The 20,941-nt window shown below is 46.3% G+C and overlaps 1 protein-coding gene across 1 annotated transcript in view; it reads left to right on the top strand.

Annotated features, from left to right (window-relative positions):
- The first annotated feature begins 218 nt into the window (after positions 1–218).
- Positions 219–20,941, top strand: part of LOC138533590 (quinone oxidoreductase-like protein 2) — a 300,745-nt gene continuing 280,022 nt past the window's right edge. Inside the window, exon 1 of the mRNA XM_069641157.1 lies at positions 219–350. Coding sequence (XP_069497258.1) covers positions 283–350 — 68 coding nt within the window. The 5' untranslated portion in view covers positions 219–282. The remainder of the gene's footprint in view (positions 351–20,941) is intronic.

Raw genomic sequence — 20,941 nt, 5'->3', positions numbered from 1 at the left:
AGTGCGTATACACCAGATATTTCGATTTTTAGTGGTTTCGCTCGTGAGGTAAGGAAACTCTTGGCCTCACTGTAACTCTGCATACAATGTAGATTCAGTCGGAGTGTGTCTCAATGTTGCTGCTTTCTCGAAAAAGAGACTTTCCCAAGGTGGCTGGCGAGGGGTAGGGCGGGACGGGGCAGGTTCGGCCCGCCCACGTAAGCGCGGTATTGCTGCACACTCGCCCGAATCGGCTTCCACAAGTCTTGCTGCCAGTTGAAGGGACGAAGAGCGTTGGCTGAGATGGCTTTTGCAATCCGGTGTCGCAGCCAAAAGCTTTTCCTCATCGAGACCATGCGGGGGATGTTCAGGTCTGACTCTGGATACATGGGAAGGGGGGCGCATTTTATGACAATGTGTGGGACCCACTAGGGAAGAGACGAGAGTTGTGTTGTGGGCTGGAACTCTGTGGGCGGGACAGAGTGAAACCTGTCAAGATAAGTGACAGGATGGTGCTGGCAGGAGCGGCCCGACCACCCGCCCTGAATTAGCCCCCCACCGAGCTATCTCAGGGGGACTCATTGAGTGTCTCCCCCGAGCTAGCGTTGTGGCAGAATGTGCTCTGGGGAGCGGAGCGCATTTAGTAACAATAGTGGAATGATTCGAAGCATCAGCGCCCAATGATTGAAAAATGTGCCCCCACCCAACATTTTTGTTTTACCGTCCAGGTCTATGGCAGCTAAGGCCGTCCATAGGTATTGGAAGAGTGGGTGTCGTGCCCCGCTGGGTGAGGCAGGAGTTAGTGAAACTGACAGGAAGTGTTGCCAAATATCTTGAGTCACGTGGAGCAGCCCCTTCTCAGAAGTGTAGGGCATCCCAGCGCTTTGATCAAGGGGCGTTTGCATTCTGGGGTTTGTTTTTAACATTTTAAATATTGGCCTACATGTGTAATGCGTCTGTGTTAAAATGTCCTATACAAAATACTCCCCACAAAAACCCTGAAGCAGCACAAATGAAGAGTTAAAACACGAATTTAGTGTTACTATAACATGTTGGGAAGCCATTCTTGCCAGCCACTGAACGTTCTGGATATTTCCACTGTTTTCTCACTCGTTTCATCGGGACTGCTCCTTTTCGCTCATATCAGGTCAAGAGTAAATAGATGCCTACTTTCCTTGCCTGGTTGCGATTTTTGTTCCTTTCACTTTTACAAATATCCTCTTCTTTTCACTTAATTGTTGAAAGAGCGTTCTAGTGGAAGCTGCATGCACTTGCTGTGGTTTTTGCAAGTATCCAATAACGATCAGAGGACTTGTGCCAAACAGCGGTAATTCTGATTATATAATTCAGATGTTAATGTTAAAGGTATTGTATCGCGCACAGTCACCAACGGAATTGGTTCCCAGACACTCAGGCGGATCTGCAAACAAGAGGGCGGGAATGGGTTAGTCAGGGGAAGAGGAAGTAGGAAATTGAGAAAGTGGTGTTCCGTCTACAGATTCAGTGCGCTGAGCTTTGGTGAGAATGTCGGACTGATGCGAGACATTGTGTGCTGTTGGTTCGGTTTATGTGTTGTTTGTTGGTGTGGTGAAGTGGGTCCGGTTTGCTGAGCAAGAGGACGGTTGTGTGGATTTTAGTGTGAATTAGGTATGCAGAGATTTGAGCATAGGGTTAGGGGGTATGTCTCCTAGTCCTTATAATTCTTGTTCTATACGTAGGCATATTTTCACTTTTTCTTTCCTGTCCATCTAATTATGAGTGTTTGCGTAGCACATTCCCAGCTGCGTTGTTTTGAACTTAGTGTAATAGGTAGGGGTGTGTCTTGTCCCCATCTCTGGTATTGTTGCTGAAAATTAGCGATCACCCTACCCTTGCTATTTCCTGTCGATGGTCCATTGTTGCTTGTGTGCAGTTTGTAGGGCACAGAGTGATTGATATATCATCTTTGCCTTTCCATCCCTATCTATCTGTGATCTTTCTTTGGTATCGTTCTATCATCTCTATCTCTCAGTTGGTAAGTTGATATGCCATAGATTGTTCTTCTTTAAATTATGTTTATGGGTGGTAGCTTTGGGGGAGTGGGAGGATAGGTTTCTGCTCTCAGCGTTGTTTCAGCTGTGTATATGCCCCCATAGGTGTTCTTCTAGTAATGGGGTGAGGAGCCAGGATTTGAGGAGTTTTCTGAATAGGAGGAGATTTCTTGCGTTACGTATGTTGCTTGGTAGCTCGTTCCAAGTTTTTGGAGCGAGGTGAGAAAACGAAGAACCTCAGAATTTTCTTTTGTTGTAGGGTTTTGTTTCCAAATGGATGTCGGTGCTCGATCTGACTGTCCTTTTTGGGCGATGCAGGCTTAGTTTGTCTCTTAGGAACTCTGCGCCTTGGTTGTTGATTGCTCTGTGCTTAATGCACATTGATTTGAACTTGATTCGCTGTTTTATTGGTAACTAGTGTAATGTTTTCAGCGATGGTGTGATGTGTTTCATTCGGGCTAGTTTGAGGAGCAGTCAGAGGTGTTTCAAACGTACCACGCAATTCTGGAACATATCATCTTTGGGGGATCATTGTCAATGAAAAGTCAAGTCATTCTAATAGCGGCTAGGATCGACTGTCCCACCAAGACGTGACTGTGGCTCAGGACCTGGGAAGCCTCCAAACCTTCTGGTATTTTCCTTTCACATCTCAGCAACCAGCTCTTCTCTCGCCATAACCAAAGAGTCCCTCCCTGCCTCCTTCTCATAGCCGGGGACCCATGATGTGGGCAAGAAAGGTTTGGGTGATTTTTCCTGGAACGGTATGCCGTGGGCCGTGATGCCGCTAGAAATCAACATTAGGTGGGGAAAACCAGGGGGCATAAAAGACAACAGGGGGCACTGGGTGTGGCAAGCGTCAAGAGGCCAAACTGGTTTAAGTAAACATATTTCACCACGCTGTTTGAGATCATAAAAAAATTGGCATTATGCATATGTGTCAAATTTTGACTTTTGCTAAGGGGCAATCTTTGCCCCCCATATAGATGTCTATAGATTTCAGTTTGTGCATAGCCCCATTTAGGAGGTTTAGTCATGAATGGGAACTGGACTGCTGATAATGGAGTGAATTTGAGCACAATCAGAGAACCACATCGAGGACTTGATTCACAGACTTGTTTTATAATGTCGCAATCCCATCGAAAAACACTCTGTGAATCAAGCCGATAATATTGATGCGCCCTAAGCAGAAAGATGCGTAGGTAGCTCAGGCGGTTTAATGACTGTTGCTGAAATTTTATTAAGGAGTCATGTGAAACCTGTCGCTTTTTGCAATTCGTTATATGAAAAAATGTGCTTCATAATGCACCTTCGACCAGGACAGGGGGTTGGGCTGGTTGGTTGCTCATGTTCAGAGCCAGGGTGCTGCCCCCCATGGTGAAACTCAAACGTTGACACCCAGGACTGCACAGTTAATGTTTCTGATAACTGCTACCAGAATAATAGACACATTTTAATTTCGATTGAGCAGTTTGACAAGCCGATATCAACTTTAGAAGTATGCAATGCAATAAATTACTAAAAGGAAGAGGCACACAAATGGCAGGGGATTTGTGGTCCAATTCACACTGCAAAAAAGATAAACGTTTGACTATAAGTCTAAGCAATATGCTTCTCTTTGATCATGTATTTTGGTTGTTTCATGTTAAATTGTAGACCGCACATGTAGCAAACTGTGTGCCCGGCATGTCTAAAACCTGCATTTAACATAGATTTCCCGCCCCCCCTACCCAGTGGTATCCATGCCCCATTTATTCCAGTGTTGTCTGCTTCAGGCCCAATGAAATGACAGGCTAAGCAAATAAAAAGACTGTAAAATCGAAGGAGCAACTTAACGAACTTTGTACTTCACGGCGATAGGGGCAGAACACCAATTGTGGGGGCGGCAAAGCTGCAATTGGGGACAGCAATGACCCCACTTTGCTCCCGGTACAGATGCCAATGCCACAGAGACCTATTTCCCTGTAGTGCTGTTCTGGGGGATTCCGCCCCCTGTTGCTGCACTGCTTTTCTCCTATCCACCCACCCATTGTTTGCATTCTTCTGCCATGCCTGCCTTTCTTTCCTCCATCCTCTTAACCAGTGGTGGAAGTGGACAAAAGGAACTTGTGGTACTCTTGACTGCATCCAAAAAGGAGGGAGTGGGATGGCAGAAGGGCAGGGTAGGGCAGGACATGGGCAGACTGGGCTTGACTGGGTTTGCAATCTACAATGACTCTTGTTTTTTTTATTTTTTTTTATTTCTTTTATTGATTTTATACAAACAAAACAATGAAAACCAAACAAGCAGCATAATCATAATGGTTCAATTACACATCAAGTTATCGTACTGACTGCTCCCATTATCCCTCCCTCCCCCTGTGAGCCTATTTGTCCATCTCTTTCAGTGTTTGGCACATGCGGCCGAGTTTCGTCCTCTTCGGAGTCTTTTGGGTTTGATATTACTCCAAACAATTCTGTTATTAGCGTTTTCCAGGCCAATAGGGTGCCCACCTCCCCCTCATCAGCCCGGCTGCTCGCATCTTGCAATGCCACCGTTTCAGCCTACGCCCATTTCTGTAAGTCCTTCCACCATACATCCACCTTAGGTTTGTGGCATTTCTTCCACCCCATGGCGATCCTGCGTTTCGCAAGCACATACGCCAGATTTCTTAGTTTCTCAATATGTTTGAGTTTCCGTGGCCTAGGGAACCCGCCCAGTAAGCAGGCCCAAGCCGTGTCTATGACAAGAGTAACCCCTTTATCGGCCAGTTTCTGCGCCACATCACTCCAGTAGCACCTAATAATCGGGCACGACCAAACCATATGTGTCATGTCAGCGTTTTCCAGGTTACATTTAGGACACACTTGTATGCCAGCGTTTCGGAACTTAGATATCCTCAAGGGGGACATGTATGCCCTATGCGTTACAAACAGCTGAATTTGTTTTAATCTGGCATTTCTAGATACTTTTTTGTGGTAGCCCAGGGCACGCTCCCACATCCCGTCCTCCATCGGGGCCCCCACTTCCATCTCCCAGTCCAGTCTCAGATGCGTCAAATCTTTACCCACCTTAGCCATCACCATCTCATACAGTCTCGAGATCTCATGACCCCCTTCAGACATATCATACATGCTGCATCTGGTTCTTCTATCAAAACTGTTTCTGGCCAGGTGCTCTTAATCATTCGCACCAATCTAATGTATGTGACATATTGCCCCGTGTGTAGCCCCGCCTCTTCGTTGAGTTCTGTAAACTCCTTAATGGATCCCTCCTGCCAAACATCGCCTAGCGTTGCCAGCCCCACCGATTCCCAGTAGGTCCTAACAATCGCCCTTAGCTGATCATCCCCTCCTGTCAAAGCAACCAACGGTATCTGCGGGAGGCATGGGTATGGGACCTCGATTAGGCGACAAGCCCTACGCCAAATTTTCCGCCCAAGCTTCAACATCGCAGGGCGCCCCCTCATTTCAGTTTCGGACAGCCAGATCATTTCTTTTAAATAAAACGGGGCACAGTCCTGCCCAAGCACCCTGTGCTCAGGGGTCACTTCATCGGAAAGCCACTTAGCCACATATTGCAACTGTCCCGCCAAATAATAAACCTCAAAATGGGGCAGTCTAATACCTCCTTTTTCATAAAAGTTCTGCAGTTTCCAGAACGCCACCCTATTTCGGGTACCGTGCCACAAGAAATCCCTACACATGCTGTTCAATTTACTAAAAAACCTCTTGGGTATTATGTATGGGATATTACTAAAGTAATGCAAAAGCCGGGGCAGAACTACCATCTTGAGCATAGCCTCCCGCCCCATCATCGCCAAGGGCAATCTTGCCCAGAACTGCATGCTGTTTCTGATTTTCTCGACGGCTACTTCCGTATTGTGTCTGTGTTCATCTTGCGCCGTGTGATATATATCTATGCCCAAATAGCGAAAAGAGCTTGTTGCCCACGGTACCTGTAGCACCGGTAGTCCTTCTGCAGGGATCCCCTTATAGCTACCTAATGGGAATATGACAGACTTTTGGGGGTTCACCGAGATGCCCGACAACTCTGCATACCTTTCCATCACTTCAAGTATAAGAGATTTTCTTCTGGGTATTGCAAGTACAGCAACAGATTGTCCGCGTACAAGGATATCAAGTGTCGTTCTCCTCCCACCTCAATGCCAATCGTCTCATATTGTGCCCTAAGGCATATTGCCAAAGGCTCCAGGGCCAAGATGTAAAGCATCGGGGACCAGGGGCACCCTTGTCTGGTGCCTCTGCCAAGTTGCCATCTTTTGGATATCACCGCTCCAGTTCGGACCCTGGCAAGCGGCTCACTATACAACATCTTGGCCCACCTGATATAGCACGGCCCCATACCATATCCTTCCAAAGCAGCCAATAGCCATGACCACTTGACCGAATCAAAAGCCTTGACTGCATCTAGAGACACTATTGCCATCTTACCCTCGTTCTTATTACCCCATTCGACCACCCGATGAAGTCGCCTATGGTTGTGTGTAATGTTCCTGCTCGGGACGTAACCCGTCTGATCAGGATGTATGAGTCTGCCAATCACTTTCCGCAATCGATTTGCAAGGACAGCTGTGAGAATCTTGCTGTCTTGATTGAGCATCGACAGGGGCCTGTAGGAACCACATCTGTGCTCCGGTTTATTGGGCTTGGGCAGCGGTATTATAATCGCCTCTCTAAGTGACTCAGGCAAGCGTCCTATCTCAAACGCTTCACTCAACATGTCCAGCATTGGGGGGAGGATTTCCTCCTTGTATACTTTATAAAATTCGCTGGGGAACCCATCTGCCCCTGGGGCCTTACAAGTGGGCAGCTGCTTTACTACCTCATCTAACTCCTCCCTCTCTTCGTCGCTTATCTTGGGCAGCCCTATGTCTTCTAACGTTTCGGTTATGGTGCGCTGGTCGCCTATCTCATCATCTCCATACAGCACTCTGTAATATTCCACAAATTCTTTGTTAACCCCCTCTTGCGTGGCCACCTCTTCTCCATCCTCCCTAATAATAGTCCTAATCGGAGGCTTAGGGGTCTCGCTTTTGTATAGCCAGGCCAAAAGGCGGCCTGTCTTGTCTCCCCCCACGTGCTGCCTCTCAACATATTTCTTATAATTAAGATTGCAGAGTCTTTCCCAGTGCCCTGCACATTGTTGGTGTAGTTGGAGTACCAGCTCCGTGTCTACATCTTTGCTATTTAACATTGTTTCTAGCTCAGTTTCCGCCCTCTGTAGGTCAGCCAAGACCCCACCCTGTAACCCTCTTGACTTAGCAATGGCCGCCCCCCCGCATCACCACCTTAAAAGCTTCCCATAGTGTGCCCGCAGAGTCAACACTTCCAGTATTTTCCACAAAAAAGTTAGTAATCTCCTCTCTTATATCTTCTCTAAAGATTGGATCTTTGAGTGCCTCCGCTCGGAGGCGCCATGTAGGGATTTTCGCCCTCGGGGGGCAATATTGCCATCCGAGGATCAGGGGCGAATGATCCGAGAGGACCCTGGCCTTGTATTCGGTTTGAGTAATCCCGGACATCACATCTGCTGTGACAAAGACGTAATCGAGCCTAGTGTGCAGTTGGTGCGGGGCTGAATAGTGTGATTATTGCCTCTCAGTGGGATGTTTCATCCTCCACGCATCTGTAAAACCAAAATCAGTTAGCAGCGTCCACAACGCTCTCGCCGCTGGGCTAGGCTTACCCACCCTGTCATCTGACCTGTCCACCACCGGATCCAACAGACAATTCCCCGCCCCAGATCACCGCGCTCCCCATACACACACTAAGATTGGTACACAGGGCTCTGAAATATGCTGCTGTGTTTTGGTTGGGGGCATATGTGTTTACTATGCATACCTCCCTGCTCTCCACCAGCCCCCGCAGTATAGCCATCCTTCCATCCATTTCAACCACCTCTTGTGTCAATTTGAACGGGACATGCGGTGCCACCCAGATTAGCACCCCCCGGGCATATGCAGAGTATGGTGAGCCCACTACAGTCCCTTTACACTTTCTCTTAACTAGGTCCAACTTCTACCGCGTCAAGTACGTTTCTTGTAGTAATGCGATGTCTATTTTCTGCCTTTTAAGATACATCATGATCTTGTTTATTTTCAGGTAGCTGTTAAGGCCCCTGACGTTCCATGTTATTATCCTGAGGTCCCCCATAGGTCGTTAATAAGCACCCACCCGATCCTCCATCGATTACGTCCCTTCATGCACCGCAAGTACCACAAACGGATTCTCCCAAATAGGCTAGAAACAAAACTTAAAGTCCCCAAACCACACACACACACTCAACTCCCCTTCCCTCAACTTTCTGCCCACCCACCCCTCCCCCAACAATACCCTCCCCAACCGTTGCCCAGCTCCATTCCTGGATCTCAGGCACTCCCACGTCTAGCCCTGCCGAGCGCAAGCTTCTACTTAGGGCTCAGTAGGATAAAGCTGCCCTAATGGCCGCTGAAACTAATAGTCTATTGGGGTAGGTCGTCCGCGTTCTGTTGCTCCTTTCAAAAAACATTACACATTCAATTGCCAAACCGTTACCGATTACGTTTACACTCACTATATTCCAGTCCGAATCGAGCACCAGCCTCAGATTGTGTACAAAGTGCAGTTAGTCACAGCTTCGCCATACAATCGGGGTCCTTCTCCTTACTGAATCTTCATTTGGTATGATCCTGCCGATCCCGATCCGCTTCTTGTTCCGGGCAGCCCTGCAGGTCCAGCCATGCGACAACATCCTCAGGGGTATCGAAAAATAGCGCTTTGTTCTTATGTAGCACTTTCAATCGTGCCGGGTACAGAAGCATATATCTGATTCCTGCTGCCCTCAGCCTCCTTTTGACGGCTACGTAGCTGTACCTCTGCCTCTGCACCAGCATCGTGTAGTCCGGATATGCTGTGATGTTGGCGGATGCTCTCTCTATCGTGCCGCCCTTACGAAAGTATTCAAGGATCTTTTCTCTATCTCTGTAATTCAGGATCCTCGCGATGATCGGTCTCGGCGGGGCCCCCGGCCATGGTTTCCTCATCAGGGTGCGGTGCGCCCTCTCCACCGTAAATCCCTGCGAAAGATTACCAGCTCCGATCCCTTGCAGGATCATGTTTTCAACATAGTTTGTGCGATCTTGGCCTTCTTCTCCCTCCGGAAGGCCAACCACGCAAATGTTTTCTCCTCGCCCTTCCTTCCGCCTCTTCCACACGATTTTCCAAGTTAGCAACCTGTTGTTTTAAGACATGAATCTCCTTCGCATTGCTCGTGCTAACATCGGTATTAATCTTCACCCCACTTTCCGAACTGCTGTTCCTTTCTGCAAGTGCCCTAACATCTTTACGTAGCAGGGTGAGTTCTGTACCCACAGCATCGATCTTATTCTCCAGAGCTGTGCGTAGATCCGCCATTGCCAAGTCCCATTTAGCGCTTAGCTCCGTTATAGCTTCTAGGATCTGGTGCTTATCCCCTTCAGGGGCATCCTCCGCAGGGGTCTCGATCGCGCTCTGTACTGATGTTGAGGGGGTCCGTTGCGTTCTCGTGAAAGTCTCCATTGTGGGTTGCTTGGTCTTGACTCTCAACCCTTTCGCAGACATGGCGCTTCCCGCTGCTCCTGTACGCCTCTGCTTTAGTGCTGCTGTCGCACCGTCCTCGGTCCGACAATGGTCCGGCTTCCAGGTCACCTAACGCACATTCGAGATGGCACTTCGAATTGTCTTGCGGATGGGCTATGGCCTCACACTCCCCATGCAACTTCCGTAGGCCTCGTCACCCAAGCATCCAATGTCATCTCCTCTTGCGGTCAGATCGCCGAGGCTCCATTCGCGTGTGTCAGGCCGGGTGCTCTCATGGATTTGACCACTCTGCCATATCACCCAATTGTGTTACTTCTCCAGGCAATTTACCGCAGCCGCGTCCCGCAGGTCCGGGGAATCGGTTTCGTTTCTCCTTGGAGGCCTTTCCTTTGTTAGCCGCCATCTTGGTGTCGAAGCAGCCACACAATCGCACCGACAAAACCATGTATATCTCACGATTCTCGGGGACTATGAGCTTCTCCAGCGAACTTCACTTAGCGTGCGGCTTCCGACACCTGACCCTCAAAGTTCTAGGCGCTCGTTGCAGTTTCAGCAGGTAAATTTGGCAAAAATAGAGTCGGATCACCAGGTCACCTCACGCAGCACGTCCTATTCCATGGCCAGATAGCCATGCCCCCCCTACAATGACTCTTGTTGCTTTGTGAATAGACTAAACATTGCCTGGAATATGTTTTTTAAAAAACTGATGGCACTATATTCGTCCCCAACAAATAGCAAAATAATATATTCATTAACAGAACTATTTGATCCAACTGTGCATGTACATTAAACAAGGTACTATTTGACACACATCTCTTTAGAACATGTTTATTAGAACAATCTATAGATCATCATTTACACCAAAACACATACAAACATAGCTTAAACATATTTTGATTGGCATTACGTTTTAATTGCACAGGGCTCTAAACAGTGTCAGTAGGTACAAATGCATGTTTCCTACATGAATTGTACAGGAAGTTAATCCAGCTATGTATCCTTTGTTCGTAATAAATACTTTTATGTATAAATAGTGGAAATTGAGTCAAACAGAACTTCAGTACGTCAGGCAAGCCCATAGCCCCGCCTTGCACTCAATATACTTTGCAGTTGCCATTAATCATCTGGCTGCAGTCACTTCAGTTGAATACAAGCATTGGCAAAGTCAACAGTTTTGTCTTTTATTTAAGCATGGGATAGGCATTTGCCATACACTAGCACTACCAGGACATAAGACGGAAACAGGTGGACATTGGTGTGATTATCTAGGCATATGGCACGAGTGCCTGGCATATGCCTATCTATGACCTATACAAAATCCCAAACTGTTGACTTTGTCAATGCTTGTTCAAACAGTACCTAAGTGCAAGAAGCAGATCTAAATCTAGTGGTTGGATGGTGGCACGCTTGGTTAATATATTTTTATTACACCAGTGGTGCATTTTATAGCTGCAATTAAGTAATTAATTCTCAGCAGACTACTTAGAACACTGGCAGGGTGTGAGTGCTTGATAGAGCCAGCTCAAAGAGATCCATGGAGGAAGGGTTTTTAGTAGGCAGGGGCAGATAGCAGTTAGCAGTGGGATTGGTCATATGGATTAGCAGTCAATTGGTTGGTATGTAATTAAACAACACTGTGTGTCCCTCCTCACATCTCTCTCTTAGCTGTACTACAGTGCAATCGTTTCGGCTTATAGCCAAAACTAAAAATAGACTGAAGTAAAACTAAGGTAAAAGCAAAGCTCTGTGGTCATTTCCCCTTCTAGTCCTGGGCTGCTGTAGTCTACCGCCCCTCTGCTCCTTGGTTGCTCTGGTGAGTCATTCTTCTCCGGTCCTCGGATCTCTTGTGATGTGCTCTTTTGGTCTTTGACTCCCTGGTAAGTCGCTGGCAAAACGCTCCCATTTTCTGTGTGCTGTTGCTGCTTGCAGTGCACCTTGAAAGCCCCAAATACCCACACTTGCATGTTGTGTCCATGTAATCAAATTTTGCATTGATTGGTGAAAGATATTTTAATAACCACTTCAAAACCCATCTACCTCCCACCCTAAATGACAATACATCGTGGCACACAACCCGTCTGCTGAAAGGTTGCACAATGGAACATACTCTATCTGAAGGCGCGTGTCTGCACTACATTTCCCTAAAACGCCAACATAATCCCACCAAAGATGCATCAACACAGCTCCCCACATCCCTTAAGCACCTCCCTGACACAATCACAGACAACCACACACACAGGTACCTTAGCAAAATGGAGCACACATTAACCACTGCTCCAGACAGCTCACAACATATCTGAAACGTATACTGCACAGAGAGCCCTATCCTATCTTTTCAGATCTGCACACATCTATGTTGTTGAAAGCAATCTTGCCCTGATCCCCCTGCTCCGGCATTAGCCCCCCGCCCTTTCTCTTGCAGATCCAGAAGCTCCTAGAAAGTGTGAAAATTGCACATGGTGTGCAATAACATAGCATAACATGACAGGACATAGCAAAGCGCTTCCCTCATTCTCCTGTGGGGCAGTACTTTGAATAATAATATTAATAATAATGTATTTTTTATATAGCGCTACACACCCATAGGTCTCAGAGCACTCAAACAACAGAAGTCATTATTATCCCACAGAGTGCGACTAATTTTATCAACCTCGGAAGGATGAGTTGACGCTGCCGGGATTGAAACCAGCCACAGCAGGCTGCACACAGATACCAGGGGCGAGCGATTAGCTCGCTGTGCTATCTGACCGGCTATAACATTGGCCCGGAAAACATTTAATGTTGGTTCGGCCGCTGTTAGGTCGCTTTACTAGAATCTCTGTTGCAAAGACTGGTTGGGGAAACTATGGGCCTCATTACTAGTGTGGCAGTCCGGAAACAAGGGTGCCGGTAAGCTTACCAGCACCCTTGATTCTAGACCGCCACACGACAAGTCTGCCTGTAGGAGCAGTTGCGCTCGGCAGGTATGACCCTGCCGGGTGCAATGGCCCCGGTAGGCAGATTTGTCACAGAAGCACCAACACTGTTAGTAACGGTGCCGGTGCTTCCGAGTTCCCATTCCCGTGGAATCCTATTGGACTCCACGGGAATGGGGACTTACCAAATTGGACGCCTGACTTCCAGCGCAGCCCGGGACTTCCCGGGGAAGTCGGGCACTGGAAATGGCGTTTCAGGGTCAGCGGCAACGGCTGACCTCGTAATGAGGCCCTATATCTATCTACCTGTGAAATCAAGTGATGTGGGACTAAGGGTGGGCTAGTGCAACACCAATGCAATGCGACATCCTTGGGGGCCACTATCGGAGGACACCAGGGGACACCATTTTGTCCCTAAACTCATTATTATTTGCCCAGACTCACACTTTGTGGCTGAACAGTGAAGCAATGATTACCACCCACTGTACAATTTGGGCACTTGACGCCATACCTTCCAAAGTTTACTTGGTACAAACATTTAATTTTTGGATGCTAAGGCCTGCAATAATACTGTCTCAAAGTATTTACTTGCAAAATGCACATATTGCATCGTAAAGCAACATGTAAATCCTTTATAGCAAAATGTTAAGCCAAAATACTATCATTGTAGCTTAATTTCCCACATCCTGAATGGAAAAATATAAGTCCTAGCATACTAAACACTAGACGCCTGAAACATCTACTTAACCAGTGCACTTTCAGTTGTTAATGATTTTGAGAACATTCGACTATAGACATAAAAGCAAACTTTATTTTTTAGCATGTCAAGCTTTTAGACGTCATGGATCTAAACAACCTTTTCAAGTGTACTTCATTGTGTTGCTTTCTTGAACTGTCAGATTTGCAAGGTGACAGGTGCTTGGCAAGGCCTTTCAATTGGGAATGTCCGATCATGCTTAAAGGAGAGTTCCGGGACTTTTTTTTTTTATTGTCCCTACGGGTCGGCCATGTGTTTGTAAGCATAAATCGGTAGATCGTAGGAAACTTTCCTATGGACCTTACCCGACTTTTCGCCCATTATCGCACTCGAAATCAGCCTCCATTTTGTGATAATCCTATCATTTCGCCGCATCGACCTGGCTCACCTGCCTTTGCGGCACTAAATCAAATCCCCCGCCCCTGAAACAGACTTTATCAAAACATTCATATTCCCCGCCTCTATCCGTGACGTGACTGAGTTGCGTAGGCAAACGCGCCCAGGCATCTTCTACGCGACTCCACACAGACCCCGGAAATCAACACAGATCAGCTCACAATACAGCGCGCCACAATTCGGAATATGAAACTGTACTTTGAAATCAAACCGCAAGATTGTAAATGTGGTAAAGTACATTTATTTGACATCAAATGTTTAGAGAATATTCAGCGATTTGCATTTTTATTTGCTCACGTTCCAAAAAGTTCGTATTGAGGAACGCGATGGTCCTTTGCTGTACACAGGGTCTTAGAGCATCTCACAATACAGCGCCACAATTCGGAATGTGAAACCGTGGTTTAAAAGCAAACGGCAAGATTGTACATTTGGCAAAGTACGTTTATTGGACATCAAATGTTTAGAGAATATTCAGCGATTTGCATTTTTCTTTGCTCTCGATCCAAATTAGTTCGTCTTGAGGGAAGCGATGTTCGTGTGCAGTACACAGGGTGTTGGTTTACGATAAAAATAAGCTCTTCGGTCGCACTGATAATCGCATGGCTGTTCCAACAACGAGGCACTAGGCCACCACAACGGTAGGTATGTTGCATCTAACCGTTAGTACCGCGTAAGGGCATACTTGTACTTGGCGATCGTCCCATAAAATGGTCAGGGTGGTAACGTTGTTCACGCGGAGAAGCAACTGGCGGCTGTAGAAGCCGTCCGCCGGTGTCTGGTACTCGTGACACAGACAGTAGTGAATGATGTACCTAAAAACATAAAAAATGAAATTAGTCTCACCATCAGATCCTTATTAAAATTATTCATTTCATAGCGAGGACAGCGCTACTGGGTGTACACAAGTATTTAAAGGCGTGGCGAGGCATGGAGGGGGGGGGAGTGGAGTACAAGGTAAGTAGCATAAAATAATAAATAAATAGGGCCAGCTGGTGGCAAGTGCAAGGTAAGTGCAGAACAAGTGCTGGGAAGGGGGGGCTGTAGGATACTGAGACAGTCCCCCAGTGCAGGGGTTGACAGGGAGGCAGTGCAGGTGGAGAGTGGAAGGGCCCAGGACCGAGGTCGCAGACAGTGGACCAGTTGTAGCAGGGGAGAGGGAGAGAGAAAGCAGAAGCAAAGAGGAAGGTTTTGAGGTGCTTCAGTAAAAGCAGATGTTTCTCCTCAAGATAGTGCGCGGTAGAAAACAATATGCCACATAGAACGAACAAGTACAACTGAACCCGTCTTTAAAACCACTGTATAGTAATGAAATTGCGGTATAAACTCATCAAAAGTTACTTACATTATATTTGCATTTTCCATTGTGTCTCTGTGTAGGGCAGACCCGAAACACCACTCCTTCTTTGCCGACGTTACTTCTTCTAATGAACGTGGCTCATCGTTTCGTTTCTGAAATTTTATTCATTATCTTTTCTTAGTCTTTCAGGATGGTCCCGGCCTGTCAAGGTCAAATCACAATAGAACCTTATATTGGGTCGTGGGCCGTTCCGCCACCCGAGCAAAACATCAAAGCAGCTGACCTTCACTTTGAGCGAGCACACATTTCTAGTTAGCTGCAGTTAGTTTTAGGGACATCTTGTCTGCGTGCCTTTTTTTTTATTGTCCCTATGGGTCGGCCATGTGTTTGTAATACGGAAACATTCTATAATTTTTGTAAAAATGATTTATATTACTGTTTGGTTTAATTGCAATGGGCCTGCAACATGAGGAGACTCGAGAGAACAGGCAATCAAATTACAATCATTTAAACCGTGATGTGTATTTCTCAATGAGCTCTGCTTTAGGTGGACATGGAACAGAGGCAATGTTGGGTGGCAATGCAGTTGTCCCCTGCATAGGTTCGTTCACCACTCCATGTATGTGCCTATCGAGGACATCTACGATAAGTCTCTCAATAAACTCATATTGCATATCCTCAAACACTGGTTTGATCACCCATTGTTTACTTCTTTTAGTGAAGGCCTTATTGTAGCGAAGCGTCCCTAAAGTTCCGGTCGTCCTACTTTGTTGACGGCCAACATTATGGTTATGTGCCAAGACCGCTAGAAGAGTCCGATTTATCATGCCTTCCATGCCAAAATGCAATCTTTTGGGCCTGTACTTTAGGCACATATTGTGGAACACCTCCAAATCTCCTGTGTGGCAGAATTCCGTGAGTCCCCTCAAATCTCTTGTTATAGTTTTATCAAATACAATCTTTTCAATGGCCTTGTGAGTGGGTGATGAAGGAATCAACCACTTCTTCTTCCGTGCCTCCTCTGTGGACAAATGGCCATGTTCACATTTGTGGAAATGCTCATTTGTCGACCATCGATGTACGTTGCTACAGTGCAACATTACTGACCGCCATTTTTCCAGTAGAATTTCCAACGACCCTTCACATGTTTTTGAGCTCCACCAAAGATGGTTGCTGATTGACTTGGACCACTGTGAAATACCTTGCATATCTTTTTTTTTTCCTGCAGCCGACAATTTTTTATTGATTGTTTTTGCAAGATGCCATACGTCAAATTGGTGATTTATATTTTTGTACTCTTCTCTCATTGTCTTGGCAATTGAAACGTGTCTGTCCGTGGCTATCGGGTCGATCACCATTCCCCGCGATTGTAGTTCTTGCAATGATGCTACAAAGCCAACTTTCTCCATGGCCACTGAGGATGTACTTTGTGACACCTGCACGACCACCGAACTCACAATTTTCTTACTTTCCATGTCCTGAAAGTGGTAGGTGCAGTACTTGGCTGAAAATCCTGGGCTGTCGCACTGTCCATCACCGGCTAGCCTGAAGCGTTTGCCCGCGAATGTACTTTCCATTGACATTTTTTCCATTCTCCAAGCTTCGCTGATGGCTGGAAATAGATAATCGGTTTGGTATTTGTAGAACTGACTTTTCGCAATGAAATGGATTCCCACAAACTGAAAGAAATACTGTAACTTTTTAAAACTTGAACCACTAAAAAGTGCGGCCGCTGCACAAAGTAGATTGCCTGCTGGCAGTTGCCCCAGCATGGGTTGTGCAGACCATGCGAACGGATGATATTGTGTACAGGTGGCATGTATTTTAAGGTTAGTGCCTCGAATTGCACGAGTCACATTAATCAATGGCTCCCCACATACTTCCCCACCAACCCAATGCCCACATTTCATCATCATAATAATATCCATCAAACAGCTATCGAATACAATGAATTTGGCCTCTTTCCTTATACTGTCACTCTGCATCCCAGCTGGTTCGGCCTGTAACGTTGAGGACATGTCACTCGCATGAAAGGTACAATCTCTGATATCGTCTTCCGCTATGCTGAGTGATATTGATGGTGTTTCATTGTCGTCCACTTCATTCTCTTCCATTGCAACATCTGTTCCTTGTCCGGAGATGGGAGAAAAAAACAATGTCTTCAACTTTCGCGCGCTCTTATTTTTTGCGGGTGTGGATTCTGTGAATTGATCTCCGACTGCATCCAAACTACCAGGAGGACATTCACTATCAATGGCTGGTGGTGGTATAGCTCCGTTGTCAATCACTTCATATTCTTCCCATTGGCACGATGCATCTCCAGTCTCAAGTCCCTGCCAAAAGGTTTGACAAGCAACATCTCTCGTTCGCTTCACTGTCTGTGTAGATCTAGTTCTTACACCCACTCGCAACTAGAGGACAGATTAGAAAAGGGATGTTCAGTTTAAACACAACTTACAGTATTGAACTATTGAGAGTGAAAGACAACATAATATAGTGAACAGGACACTAACCTTCTTTTGCTTTCTTTTCTTTGAAACTTTCTTGCCTCGAACTTCAACATCTGGACGCTGTTGCTCCGACTCGTGTGTGCATGTCTCCACTTCCTCTCGCGCTGCAACGACTATATTTTCATGATAAGCACATCCATCACTCACTGAGGCTCCATCGACTCCCTGAAACATAGAACTTTCATTAGTATGTATAATAATATTGAAAACACAAAATGTACTTGGGGACCAATACCCATACGTACATCTCAATAGCAAAACACGAATGAACGCATTGTGTAGAACATTCAAACGACAATAGTTCACGCATTGTTGATCTAGTTAGATTGAACTGTCAAGATCCATACCTCGGGCTCCGCATAGACTTCCATTGATGATATTATTGAAGATGACGCTTCAGCAACTCCCTGAAACACAGTAATTGCATTAGTATGGTTTTCTATTTTGTTTAAAAGAACATAAACTTTCTGCAGGCGTCAACGGCTCATCTAAATAGACCTGCACAAATGATCAGTTGTCTAAAATAAATAATGGATATCTAAATATGATTCGATTTGCTCCATCGTTGGAAGTGTCACCACCCAGAGATCTGCATCAACTACTAGGGGTGATGTTCTTGTTGAAGAAGCTCCGTCAGCTCCCTGAAACATAGTACTTGCGTTAATAAAGAAGCAAGTATAGCGGATGTAATCACGTCATTTGATCTCGCATGATTGATCTGTCAGTATCCATACCTCGAAATGCATAAGAACATCAAGGGACGCTGTAACTGCGGTGCACACTTCTGCAAGCTGTTGCGCCGACCCGTAACTGCATGCTCCCCCTTCTTCTTGGACTAATGCTCCATCGACTCCCTGAAACATAGGACTTTCATTAGTAATGAACACAATATTGAAAAAAGAAGACACATAGGAGGGCGACGACAGAAGGACATACCAATGGCTAAAAACGAAAGAAACATTGTGTGTAACAATCACGCTACAAGAATGCAAGATCTGATGATCTCCATCGATGGAACTGTCCGGAAACGTACCTCGAGCATCTGAGTGACATCTACGGTTGTCGTCAATGCGTTGGACTCCTCAGCATCTCCCTGAAAGACAGTACTTGCATTATTTTGGATAACAATAATTATAACTGAAAACAAAGACTAGAGGACGAGTACTGTGGTGTACCATTAGGTAAAATAATTACACGATCAATTAAAACTATTGATTTACATGCCTAAAACAAGTCAGTGTCAGAATAGCTAAGTAAGATTACCCGATAGGCGCTTGAAGTGGCTGATGACTGCAATAACGACACGGATGGAGAATCTTCCGCCTTCATATTGAGTGGATACATAAATGGGGAAATTATTGTTAGCTAATGCTACACACTACCGCAAGGCCGAGAGATAAATACGTAAACTTGACTCACCAGTGGAGGGATGTGGACGAATAGAGTGGGAATAGCGGTTGAGAGCAATTTTCGCCTCGCTCGCGGTGTTTTCTTCTTTATTAGCAATGATGTGGAGTACATGTCTGGGCTAAAGTGCCTGCTGCAGATGCGGTATCGATCACCCCTCTTGTCCGCAAAGACTTCTAGGACTCTACTTTCTAGCTCAGAGGCTGGATATCCGCAATATCGGACCCATTCTCTTATCTGATCTATTGTCTTAGGGAAAACATGCATTATAGTACCTTCAGATTTGTTATGGGTCTTCGAAGGGCAACCGCCAATGGAACAGGCAGGCATTATGGAAAGTTCTGAAAAGTAAAGATCAACAATTCTCTATGAATACCAATGTGTTAAAACAGTAAATGACACATAAAAGGTTCAATGCAAGGTCCGTTTTGGTTCTTGGAACTATACACGTTATTCACATGCGGATAAGTATTTCAATAACTTTCAAAAAATAGAAAAAGTAATTTGACTAAACTCAGAACATGTGACTAGTTCCTTGCATGTACTGTCGAGAACGAAAAGAAAACATGGATGCAATTTGATGACTACTAGCAAATAGATATAAATTAAAAAATTGGGCGCAAAATGATTATGGTACATGGATTTACCTTGACGAACAAACAGTTGAATGCAGGGATCAGAGTAGTTTCTTGTCGTAGAACAGGGACCAGTTCACAGGTTGCAAACTGACGAGTTTGCTCAAAGTGGTCACGGAAGTTCACAGAGACGAAGAGCAGATAACCAGCACCTTCACGGGTTGACTAGCAAAGCGCAAAGAAGTTCTCATTAGAAATATGAAGTGGGTTATAAAGAATTCGAAACAGGGGTGTGTTTGTGAATGAATGACGTGTATATGTCGTGGCATTATGCGGTTTGCAGGGGGCCGTCCAGCGTGTGGGGGGATGCTTGGCAGGAGACACGGGGTCTGGAGGTAGACATGGGAACAACAACCCATGCTCTATAGACTACTTTGAAGTGTACATGGTCTTTGGCACCTCTTGGCCTTTATCGCTCCCTGACAGCTCCACTTGTCAGCACAAGTACCCCGGTGCGAACTGCCTTTGATAGGGCGGGGGGTGGATTGGGGCGGTGGTCGTGCAGACAAGACACAGGAAGACTCGTGAATGGAGACACACTTATGTGGATTGCAGGGGGCCGTCCAGCGTGAGGGGGGATGCTTGGCAGGAGACACGGGGTCTGGAGGTAGACATGGGAACAACAACCCATGCTCTATAGACCACTTTGAAGTGTACATGGTCTTTGGCACCTCTTGGCCTTTATCGCTCCCTGACAGCTCCACTTGCCAGCACAAGTACCCCGGTGCGAACTGCCTTTGATAGGGCGGGGGGTGGATTGGGGCGGTGGTCGTGCAGACAAGACACAGGAAGACTCGTGAATGGAGACACACTTATGTGGATTGCAGGGGGCCGTCCAGCGTGAGGGGGGATGCTTGGCAGGAGACACGGGGTCTGGAGGTAGACATGGGAACAACAACCCATGCTCTATAGACCACTTTGAAGTGTACATGGTCTTTGGCACCTCTTGGCCTTTATCGCTCCCTGACAGCTCCACTTGCCAGCACAAGTACCCCGGTGCGAACTGCCTTTGATAGGGCGGGGGGTGGATTGGGGCGGTGGTCGTGCAGACAAGACCCGTTTGCCGCAGGGCCTCACCAAGGAGAGGCCATCTAACTGAATGTAAGAGGATGGCTGCAGGATCTACTACATGGAAGGCAGGGGGGTGAGTTTATAAATACCTCACCCTCCCAGGAGAATATATGGGGGTCATCTCTGTACCCGGTGCCCAAAAAGAGGATTTATTATGATCAACCATATTTATTATTTACCTATAACCATGTTTTGTATCAATAAAATCCAACAGCTTTTTATTGCCAACGCTTGATGACAACCCACAAAATAATATATGTATGACTGCTGCATATATGGGTTCAACGGTTATGTGGATTGAAGGTGTGCGGCCAGCGTGAGGGAGGATGCTGGCCGGAGACATGTGGTGTGACAAGACAAGGCACTGGAAGGCTATTCAACGGAGAC

This window comes from Ambystoma mexicanum, chromosome 1q, assembly GCF_040938575.1.
Source record: "Ambystoma mexicanum isolate Mex_15411 chromosome 1q, UKY_AmexF1_1, whole genome shotgun sequence".
Taxonomy (NCBI): Eukaryota; Metazoa; Chordata; class Amphibia; order Caudata; family Ambystomatidae; genus Ambystoma; species Ambystoma mexicanum.
Note: the sequence above shows the minus strand (reverse complement) of the source record. Positions and strands in the feature narration are given on the sequence as shown.